The sequence below is a fragment of the Scedosporium apiospermum genome, assembly GCF_000732125.1.
Source record: "Scedosporium apiospermum strain IHEM 14462 chromosome Unknown SEQ_SAPIO_0132, whole genome shotgun sequence".
Lineage (NCBI taxonomy): Eukaryota > Fungi > Ascomycota > Sordariomycetes > Microascales > Microascaceae > Scedosporium > Scedosporium apiospermum.
This window is the reverse complement of record NW_015971833.1, coordinates 1,310,085-1,320,961: the sequence shown is the minus strand read 5'-3', so window position 1 is coordinate 1,320,961 and position 10,877 is coordinate 1,310,085. Positions and strand designations below refer to the sequence as shown.

Below are 10,877 nucleotides of genomic sequence, written 5' to 3'. Positions count from 1 at the left end.
GGTCATGTTAATAAGGGAACCCTCATCCTAACTCGACCATTCTCTTCTGCCAATTTTTTTTTTACTTGGAACCCGTTCACTTAGACTTAGTCTCAGCCCGACGGACCGGGACCGACGAGAGGCGGAGGGATCCCGAGATACCCCTGGACGTTATCCCGACTAGAGACCATAGTTTGTGTGGAGGCATATACTCTTCCCAACTTTCAGTTTCTCTGTACCCCCTTCAACAGGGTCTCTGAAACTCTCATACGCCTCTTCTTATACGCCAGACCGGATTTTTCACGATTCATCATCCGCCACAAGATAAAATCCAATCCACGCCAACAACTACCCCAATCATGGAATCCCTTCACTCCCTCATGGAGCCCCTCCAGGACTCCCTCGACTCCCTCGTGGATTCCCTCCACTCCCACTTCACCACCCACGGCGGCATCACAGAGACCATCCTCACCTTCATCCGCTCCAACTGGCTGGCCCTCACCGCCGTCGCCTCCGTAGCCTACCTCGCCAAAAACCGCTTCCACAACGGCCTCAACCGCTACCCGGGCCCTTTCCTCGCCTCCCTCACCGACTGGTGGCGCTTCGTCGACGTCTACGGCCGCCGCCCCGAGCTGACCCACATCGCCTTGCACAAGAAGCACGGCGACGTCGTGCGTCTGGGGCCCAACTATCTGTCCTTCGCCGATCCCAAGGCTTTGAAGGCCATTTACGGGCTTAACAAGGGCTTTATCAAGTCCGACTTTTACATTGTGCAGCAGAGCGTCGTCAAGGGCCATAGGCTAGCTTCGCTGTTTAGCACCACGGATAATTCCTTCCACGCGCAGTTTAGACGATGCGTTAACTCGGCTTTCGCCATGTCGGCGCTGGTGCAGTACGAGCCCTTCGTCGACAACACGACCAAGTTGTTCCTCGACAGGACGGAGCAGCTATTCGCGGGGAACCCCGAGGGCTGCGATTTCACGAGATGGCTCCAGTTCTACGCCTTCGACGTGATCGGCGAAATCACCTATAGCAAGCGCCACGGCTTCATCGAGAAGAACGAAGACATCGACGGCATCGTGCAGTACCTCTCCAAACTCTTCCTCTACGTCGCCCCCGTCGGCCAGATCCCCTTCCTCGACCTCCTCTTCCTCAAGAACCCGCTCTACCTCAAACTCTCCCAATGGGGGCTCTTCGACTCGACTTTCCCCGTCGCCCGCTTCGCTCGTGACCGCATGGCCGAACGTCTTCCCGAGATCAACCCCAACGGCGCCAAGGCCTCGACGACGGCTATCCTCCCCGTGAGCACGTCGACGGCCCCGCCTTCGAAGAAGCCTCAGCGCCCGGATCTGCTGTCCAAGTTCCTTGCCGCCCACGACTCGAGGCCCGAGTTCATGACTGATACGCTTGTGCAGACCATGGCTGTGTCGATGGCCTTTGCCGGCTCTGAAACTACCGCCATCTCCCTCGGTGCCGTGTTCTACTTCCTCCTCAAGAACCCTTCCAAGCTGGCCAAGCTGACGGCCGAGATCGACGCCGCTGCCAAGAGCGGCCTCTTCTCCGACGGTCAGACCGGTCTGGTCACCTTCCACGAGGCGCAGAAACTCGAATACCTCGATGCCTGCATCAAGGAAGCCTTCCGCCTCCACCCCGCCGCGGGCCTCCCCCTCGAACGCATCGTGCCCCCCCAGGGCGCCGAGATCGCCGGCCACTTCGTCAAGGGCGGGACGCTCGTGGGATGCTCGGCCTGGGTGATTCATCGACGGCCGGAGATTTTCGGCGAGGATGTCGACGTGTATAGGCCGGAGAGGTGGTTGGCTAGGGAGGGGTTCGATAAGGCGGAGGAGGAGAGGAGGATTAAGGGCATGGATGGGATGATGATTCAGTTTGGGATGGGACCGAGGACGTGTATTGGGAAGAATATTAGTCTGTTGGAGATTTATAAACTTGTTCCTAGTTTCTTGAGGAGGTTCGAGGTAAGTTTCTTCTCTTCTTTTTCTCGGGGGATATGTTTTTGTTTGGGAGATGCTAACGGGCAGCTTGTGTTTCAAGGTTGAACTCCAGCACCCCGAGGAAGAATGGAAGCTCGTCAACGCCTGGTTCGTCAAGCAGCACTTCCGCGCCAAGTTCAACAGACGAGAGATTATCCAGGCCGACGAGAAGGCCGCGGCCTAGATCGACTTTTTTTATCCCCTTCTCCCTTGAACACGGAGGGAAGCGTCTATTTAGATTTTTAGGGGGAACATGGGCAACAGCAGATGGATTGACGATTTCTTTCTCTTGATGTTTTACGAAGTGAAGGTGGTGAGCGAAGTTGAGTATCGGGGCAGAGGCTGAAGGGGGGAGTCGATGTAAATACGAGATCATTAGTGTCCATATTTGTTTTAGCTATTTTTTTGCCTCTCTTCGAGTTATCGAATTCTGGTGCGCCTCGCCGTGGTGTGCGTGAATGTGGATAAGAACATGACATGGCGAGCAATGGGGCCGTCCTGGTGTTCGAGGTCGAAGAGGATAGAAGTCCGTACCTTTACTATGTCATGTCGTTTCGCATTGAATCAATATCTACAAGCCCGCACCATCATAAACACCCCATCTATTATCTCGTCATGAACAGGAACAAAGGAACAAATTCCATCAAAATAAGAGAAGAGAAAAAAGATCATCCAACACTGTCCTGTAACGAGGGACACACACACACACACACATCCTCATCTCCCTTCACAAGCCACCGCAACCGCCGCCCCCAAAAGCGAACTATCCCTCGCCTCCATCAACTCCACCTTCCCCCCCTCACCCACCAACCCGTCCAGATACCCCTGACACATGTCCAGGTACCCCGGGTAACTCTCGATGACGGCGCCGTTGAACGACACCGTGGTGCGCCGGGCTTCCCGCTCGATCGCGGCTTTGAGGGCGTACTTGGTCGTGCAGTGGTCGTCGCGGAAGTTTAGAACTTGGCGGTGGGTGAGGGAGGCTTCGCTTCGGAGCTTCCAGAGGGTGTAGATGGATGTGGCGACGATGGCGCTGGAGCGGCGGGTGATGAAGGAGGCGAGGGAGGATATGGCTTGGAGGTCGGAGGGGGTAGCCGGGGTGGGGGACGGGTAGAGGGTGTTAAAAGCTGGGAGGGCGGTTTCGAATGTGGGAGTGGAATCACTAGGAGAAGAAGAACCGTGTTAGTGCAAAGTACTGGGTACGTAATACGGCGATGTAGGGCAGAGCACGAAACCACACTTACGCTGCTATGAGTGCCAACGTCTCGGTCCGCAGGCTATACGGCTTCCGGAGTCCCTCTGGTACAACACCACCTAGAATCCCTGTTGTCTCGATAGCTTCCACCAGTGGTATCCTGCAGCATTCTCCAAGATACATGCCGCTAACAAGATGCTCCAAGGGCTGAAACCACGGCTTCTCGTGCGTCTTCTTCAGCTCCATGTCCCACCTCGTCAGGGGTAGGACATCCTTGCCGTACATGCCCAGCTCGGTGTTGACCACGACATGCTTTGCGTCGTTAAACCATGACGAAGGTCGGCCTCCGTACTTGGATATGGGAATCGAGGACACCGGGACGAAAGCGGCCAAGTTAGTACCGGTGCCGAGAATAAGGCCGAGGCGGGTAGAGGGGTCCACGTAGGCCTGGGATAGGAGACATGCGGTGGAATCGTTCAGAATGGCTTGTAACTCGACGTCGAGACCCTTTGTCTTACACGCCTTCTTGATGACATCACCGAGATCCTGCCCTATGAGACCATTGGCGGCGTTGAACCCCTTGCCCATGTCATGGATGATCCCGTTTCGTATGCTTTTTTGCCTGTAATGATATTAGGGGTTCTGGACAGACACTTGCGGGAGAAAGACCAAAGAAGAAGAGGCAATACTCACTCGAGGGGGAAACTCCAGGTAACTGCTATCGGCAACGGCTTCGCGTCCAAACGATCTAGGTGTGAAGACACGGTGTCTAATATATTCTCGGCCATCCACTCGAAAAAGGCCATGCCTACTAGATCCTTCACCTTCTCCTCGGCCTTGAGAATGTTTGCGCGCAAAACCTCGCACGGCTTCTCCGACGAACCGACCCCGTTTCCCCTCAACTCCACGAGCGCGATGCGCAGAGTCGTGCCGCCCATGTCGATGGCTAGGAACTGACCCTTCTCCTCTCCGCTGGGTAACCGGTAGCTGTAAGACGGCAACATGCTGATCTCGCTATCGGTAAGCGCAGTTTGGAACTGCTTCTTGAGCCCCTTGGACATCTTGAGAAGGTCCGCATTGTGAGTGAAGGGTCCCAGGATGAGCTCTTCCGCTTCCCTGAGAAAGTCGTCGATGGACCGTTGCGATAGGCTGCTGGAGGAGGCGGTGATGACGGTGGGCGAGGACCAGAAAGTGAAGAGGACGCTGATCCATGACTTGCCACGCACAATGGACCTTACTATGGCGGCGATGAAGGCTTTTGGAAGTATAGCCATCGAGGCGACGAGCGACTTCATGTCATGGGTCGATGATATGTGAAAAAGGTCGGGTAGGAAATGGAAAGAAATGAGAAAAAAAAGTGTTGCAATATATATGCATATATACACAAGGTCGCTAACAGGGCACGCCTGAAAGAGTATCAAAATATGATGAGATGCGGATGGAGGGGAGAGGAGGCCAGATCATTTACAAGCGGCAACCCGGCTTATATGAACAGATCAACAGCTGACGCCAGGTTGAGATGTTTTGCGGGAAGGCTGTAAGATGTTTACTCCGAAGACGAAACGAGACCCAACTCGTAAATAGAAGCTAGAGTTTCAACGGACCGGAAATACGAGGTCAGAAAAACCAACGTGGAGATGGCAGCGTAGACCAAAAAGAGGACTCCTTGACAGGACGGGGAAGGTGCCTTTGCTCTTTACTCTCTAGTAGTAACGCAGCAGCGGGCGGCGCATCAGCGAAGACGGTAACGAAAAAGAGCGGCAGACCTAGCAAGGTTTCTAATAAGATGAAGAGATGTGAGCTTAAAGGCTCGGAGGGGGTGATGGATGGCACGTTGGCTACTAGCTAGGCAAGAGAGAGAAGGGAATGGGAACCATTGATGGAAGAAAACCGGAAACGGAAGACGTAGGTGAGGTATGGGTTCAGTCCGGGAGTGCCTGTTGGGCTGAAAGGAAATGGGAAGAGAGACAACGGAGCCCGTAAGGAGTGAAGACCCAAAACGTGTAGGAGGCCGTTGCTGGCTTGGCTAGCCCGGGTGTGAGAGCGAAAGAGAGAGGAAACGGCGGTGCGGGTTTGCCGTATGGCGCGCTAGGAAGTAGGCGTGCGGCGCAAGATGAGAGTGGGCCAAGCAAGTACCAAGGAAGGATGGCGGATGGCACCAAGGATAGGACACGAGGGGAGGGAGACGAGATGAGAGAACGCGGGCAAGAACGTTAAAGATAGTGCGGATAATACGTGACAAGGCGCTGCCAGGATCCACCCAACATCGGAACGAATGACGGTCTGGGATGGACGGATGCGGAGAATAGGAACAGGCCTGGGATTGGGACAGAACAGGGACTGGGATTGATCAATTGATGGGATCGGGGTTGGGACTGGAGAAGGGAAATGGAGATGGAAATGGAGTAACAAAGCCACCCCTAGTGAGTACTACTGCAACTAGTACATCCGCCAGGTACTCTTTGCAGGACAAAGCTAGCAGGCTAGGCCAGGGGCACGGAACAAGGTTGAAGGTTGACAGCTAAAATGGACTTGACAATGGGAGGGCTTCAGCTTCGGTACGGCGCAAGGAGCCAAGCTGAGAACGGCGTGTATTCAGGTATCAAATGCTCGATGTTCCAAACTGTTGATGATTGACGCATGAAGAGACCAGCGGAGGTGGAGCTGAAACGCCTAATTGGATCGGCGAGCTAAGGCAGGTGAGGTTGCAGCACGTTGGACTGGAGGCAACCGAACAATAGGAAAACCTAGAGGCAAAAGTCCATGGTGAGTATCTCTAGACTGACTGTCGAGCGCTCTGGGCCGAGAGCGACGACGGAGAGGGCAAGTGTATAGTGGCTTAGGGAGCTTCAGAAGCAGAAGTCACCTTCCAGCTTGAGGAGTCACCCGAGGAGGGAGAGGAGAGAGAACATTGAGGCAAATCCAGTAGTACATGTAGCAATAGTAACAATGCATTACGGGCCAACTCTGGGACGACCCCCAAGACGTGGTCACGGCTACTCGCGCCGACGTCCACCCTGTTCTGTCTCGTGCAGTCCCGTCCCATCTGATCTAGTTCCTCCTTCACTGCAACGACAAAGAAGCACAGTTAAAACCAAAATCAAGTGGATGTGTGAGAATAGGACTGAAGACGCAATGGCAATGGAAACCAAGAAGAGGCGACCTGGGCAGGGACAAGCATCTTGACTTGACACAACACTGGCCTGGTCATCCGCTGGGATGGATAGCACCGGAAGTCTGCAACTAATAAACTAATAACAACTGGAAATGTTCAGTGGTTGGCAATTGGAGTGGAGGTGCTCACCCTACTCGCCCCCTTCCTCTATCTGCTAATTCAACGGAATCGGATCAGCGGGATGCCAATTCTGGTCTCCCAGGCTGCCTGGTCCTAGGCTTGAGCAGCACATGGTGTACTTCGTTGACGTGGACATGGTGGACAAGGGCGGCGAGAGCGAGAGCGTGGGTGTGTTGTTGCAGCAGTGGAGTTTAACATGAGGCGCCAGCCAAGTCGAGGTAACGTAACGTTGCCTTTGGACCAGTAGCGTAGAACTTGAATGAAGCGTGAGACATGGTTCAATAATTCAGTCCTCATAAAACCCCGAATTAAGTTTGGCGGGTCAGCGGCTGTGTTAGTGGTTTTCCTGGTTCTTCAGCAATTTCACTAACAGTTAATTCAGGGCAAGCGTGTTCGAGACTGTGGAGCTTCACTGGACCAATTGACATTTGACCAGGCCTATGTATGTGCCTATGTACCTTTGTACCTCTCTACTTTCTCTTCCGTCTGCTCCTGCCTCTGTCAATTCGTATCAGAACATCACAACATGTTCTGCACTACGCAGTACTCCTTCTCCCAAAGCTCAGCCAAGGATCAAATGTGTCAACCACAGGCCTGGGTTTAGTAACTCTTTGCAGCCCGTGCTAGCTTACCGACTGAACTGAACGCTCCCTCCGAAAGACAAACACCTGCAGCAAGCTCCCTGACTTTGCAACCAGAAATTCTCCGCTTAATTGGGACTCGACGACTTGGGACGATTGGACATCTGCACCACTCGGTTCGCCACGCATGCATGTATTGCTCTTGCAGTTAAGCACGCTGAGATCTAACAAATTTGTTCAATATTAATACAGAATTCCGTCAGTCCAATGCCACTCGTCCTATCCAACCTGAAGAATCGGGCTCGGGATCGGCTGCAAATCAAAGCCCGCTCAACCCGACTGGTAGACATTAATACTCCGCAGCGTCCAACCCTTTTTTCCTGTCAGCTTCCCAAAAAATCCTTAAAAAATGGAAGAAAAGAAGAGGCCAATATCTATCCCGTCTGAACTACTACCGCGTATCATAATCTGCCCAATGTCCATCGGGGAAATTTAAAGACACATTGATATATGGCTGGGATTGATACCTCTCCACCAATTCTAGAAGACTTCCCAAAAGAGTTTGCTTTCCTACATCCCGAGCCGCCGGAATAGAGGGTTAAATATTGCCAACGACCTCCGTTCAGGACGTATTTGCCCGTATTTCGGGTCGCTTGAGAACGCATAGCTACAAGCACAAGAGAGCGAGACCATTTCCGTTCTCCCCGTCCGTAGACAATCCGCTCCATCCGACAATCCTGTGTAGAACGGGCCATACTTCGCAATCCTCACAATCTCCGCCGGTTCTGGAACTTTGATACGGGACCGGGCCCAACTCAGGGCATTGACTCTGCCCAATCATTAGACCCCGCCGCGACGCCTCTGGCCCCATTTAGTAGTTCTAGCCAACGTCACCAGCCCATTACGTCGAATGTGGTAGGAGTGGTAACATCAAATAGCTTGTCCTGCCCATGGTAGTACTCAGTATAATAACGATGATCAGGTGCTTTGGTCTCGGTTCAAAGCCCCCAAATTTCTTGACCTTCCTCACCCACTTTTGTCCCTGACCAGTGAGAATGTTCGCTCCACGTTGACTGCCCCAGGCTGTTCCCTACGAAGTCAGTCTATGACGGGGGATGAGAGGGTTTGCTCCGGCCCATGTGCTCCTTCGTACGCCTCGTCACGTTTCATTTTGTTCTAGCTTTGCTCTTGGAGGCTACTCTGTGCGCAACTCTCCCATGTCTTCCCTCCATTTGCGTCACTTGACTCCACCTGGATGGACCAGAGATACTCTCCGAGTCTATTCCAGAAGCCGACCGCATCCCATGCTGTACCATTCGGAGATCCCATTTCGCCTCGCATAGTGACGCTGGTAATACCACTGCTACTTTGTAGATAGCTCATAAGAGGCACGAACTCTCAATTCTAAAGTCATGCTCTCCTCTACCTGCTCCCCCCAACTGATAGTTAAGAACTAACAACGACAGCCTGATACTATCACAGCATTACTGAACACATATCACTGTCTTCCTTTCTATACCCTTTCTCTTCTTCGAAATGAGAGTTATTATTCGAGATGAAGCCTCCGAGGCTAGCGAATATGTAGCCAACTACATCATCGAACGCATCAAGGAGTTCAACCCGACTCCGGAGAAGCCCTTCGTCATGGGCCTGCCGACCGGGTCGAGTCCCCTCGGTGTGTATAAGGCCCTCGTAAGGCAGTACAAAGCCGGCAAGGTAAGCTGCAATCGCCCGGGCTAAAACAAACAATCGCTAACATGAAACCCAGGTCTCCTTTAAAAATGTCGTCACATTCAACATGGTAGGTCTTTTCTCAAGCAAATTCCCTGTCCCTCCCTCTCTCTTATCCTCCGTTCTCACCCTCTCCCCTTCCAGGACGAATACGTCGGCCTCCCCCGCGACCACCCCGAAAGCTACCACACTTTCATGTGGACCAACCTCTTCTCCCACATCGACATCCACCCCCGCAACGCCCACATCCTCAACGGCAACGCCCCCTCCCTCCCAGCCGAATGCACCCGCTACGAATCCCTCATCCGCCAAAACGGCGGCATCGACCTCTTCCTCGCCGGCGTCGGCGAGGATGGCCATATCGCCTTCAACGAGCCCGCCTCGAGCCTGTCGTCGCGCACTCGCGTCAAGACACTCACGCACGATACCGTGCTGGCCAACTCGCGCTTCTTCGGCGGTGATGTCGATAAGGTGCCTAGGTTGGCTTTGACCGTTGGTGTTGGGACGGTGCTGGAGGCGAGGGAGGTTGTGGCTGTTGTTTTTGGGAGGAGGAAGGCGTTGGCGTTGCAGAAGTGTGTGGAGGGTGGGGTTTCGCATATGTGGACTCTGTCGTGTTTGCAGTTGCATCCTAATGCTATGATTGTTTGTGATGAGGATGCTACGATGGAGTTGCAGGTGAAGACGGTCAAGGTTAGTTTTCTCCTCCCCAGGTCACGACGCTGAGTCTCTAGCTAACGCGCAGCAACAGTACTTCAAGAGCATTGAATCGGGTTCAAGTATCCCCTCGCCTCTCCACCCATACCCGCCCAAGCTCCCCGAGGAAACCCTCCCCATCCCTGAGACGACCCTCGATGCCGTGGACACCCCCGCCATCCTCCAGCCCGAACCCGTCAGCTCTCAGCTCCTTCACCCAGACGGCGCCGTCGTCGGCAATGGGAAGCTGTCGCCCGTCTCGATCGCCCGCTCGGCCTCCCCGGATATGGACCTCGTACCTGACCGCATGGCCTCGAGGATTCCTGGGGGTGGGTTCGCGGGGAGACTTTCTCCTCAGCCTGGCGCTGTTCGAAACTCCGTTACCGTCTAAGATTCCGAACTTCGAGGGGGAGATTGGAGAGAGTGTGGAAAGTAGATTGGTTGTTTCATTTTATGACAAGATTGGAAACCTTTTATCTTTCTCGCAAGGGGTTTTGAAGAACAGAATGGATCATGTATTGAGATAGACCAGCTGAACGTACTAAAGATTGTAACAACATGGGCGCAGAAAAATGAACTGGGAAATAGAACTGTCTAGAGATATACCCTTCAGAATAGATTTACGTGGTATTTGTTTGTTTATTGATGTGTATGTGTGTATTTATATGCGCCGAATGCTTTGAGATTTGAGATGCGGGTTTACTTACCTCGTCCCCTTCACCTCGAAACGCTGTCCACACTATCACCAAACAGCATCCAAGAATCGATCTATATTGGTACACAAGTATTCAAAAAGCCAAAAATCTAGCCCCCTCGGTTTTAAAAAAGATAAAAAGGTATTATAAAAAACATGCAACACCAGGGATTCGCTTGTCGTCACCGACCAAACTACTAATCTGGCCCTCGCAGACTTATCTAGGGAAGAGCGGACGGGGTTCCGAGTTCTCCTGCGGGTATGGTCGCATGTATTCGCTTCTCCTCAAAAGACATCTTATAAAGGGTGTATGGTTGACGGAAATGGAAGAGGAGCCGTCTACCTGCTTCATTGTTAAAAGACCAACGCGGCTTACGCCTGAGTGGTTGTCACAAACGGAGTCGATTCGTATATCAATGTAAACGTTGCATGGAATGTACGAACTGGACCCATTGGTGTTAATGTTTCGGTATTGGCAACGTACAAAAGCGCAACATGGACTCCTCCTCGGGTATTCCGTCTGGCCTTTTCTCCCCTCCCACCAATAAATATCCAACGAAGAACTTTGTCGGGGCGCATGTGTGTTCGCGGCATAATGAGAACACGGAATTCGATGCGTTTCCCCCATTCACCTATTTAAAGAAAGAAAGTTCGTACGAACTAGAAGAAGAAAGAAGAAGAGAGAGAAAAAAGTCGCAGAACTCTCAGGTAATACACA

At 52.9% G+C, this 10,877-nt stretch overlaps 3 protein-coding genes across 3 annotated transcripts; 2 read left to right on the top strand and 1 right to left on the bottom strand.

The window, feature by feature from the left end:
* Nucleotides 1-338: 338 nt before the first annotated feature.
* Nucleotides 339-2,154, top strand: SAPIO_CDS9088 (Cytochrome P450; the record flags this gene model as incomplete). Its single annotated transcript, XM_016790575.1, has 2 exons — nt 339-1,955; nt 2,032-2,154. 2 exons carry the CDS (start codon nt 339-341, stop codon nt 2,152-2,154), a joined length of 1,740 nt encoding a protein of 579 aa, XP_016639878.1.
* Nucleotides 2,155-2,687: 533 nt separating this feature from the next.
* Nucleotides 2,688-4,439, bottom strand: SAPIO_CDS9087 (Hexokinase-1; the record flags this gene model as incomplete). Its single annotated transcript, XM_016790574.1, has 3 exons — nt 2,688-3,132; nt 3,215-3,778; nt 3,859-4,439. The coding sequence occupies 3 exons, from the start codon at nt 4,437-4,439 to the stop codon at nt 2,688-2,690; spliced, it is 1,590 nt and encodes a 529-aa protein (XP_016639877.1).
* Nucleotides 4,440-8,577: 4,138 nt separating this feature from the next.
* SAPIO_CDS9086 (Glucosamine-6-phosphate deaminase) lies at nt 8,578-9,856 on the top strand (the record flags this gene model as incomplete). The annotated part of the gene is made up of 4 exons (XM_016790573.1): nt 8,578-8,757; nt 8,810-8,842; nt 8,917-9,462; nt 9,521-9,856. The coding sequence occupies 4 exons, from the start codon at nt 8,578-8,580 to the stop codon at nt 9,854-9,856; spliced, it is 1,095 nt and encodes a 364-aa protein (XP_016639876.1).
* Between the last annotated feature and the right edge of the window lie 1,021 nt (nt 9,857-10,877).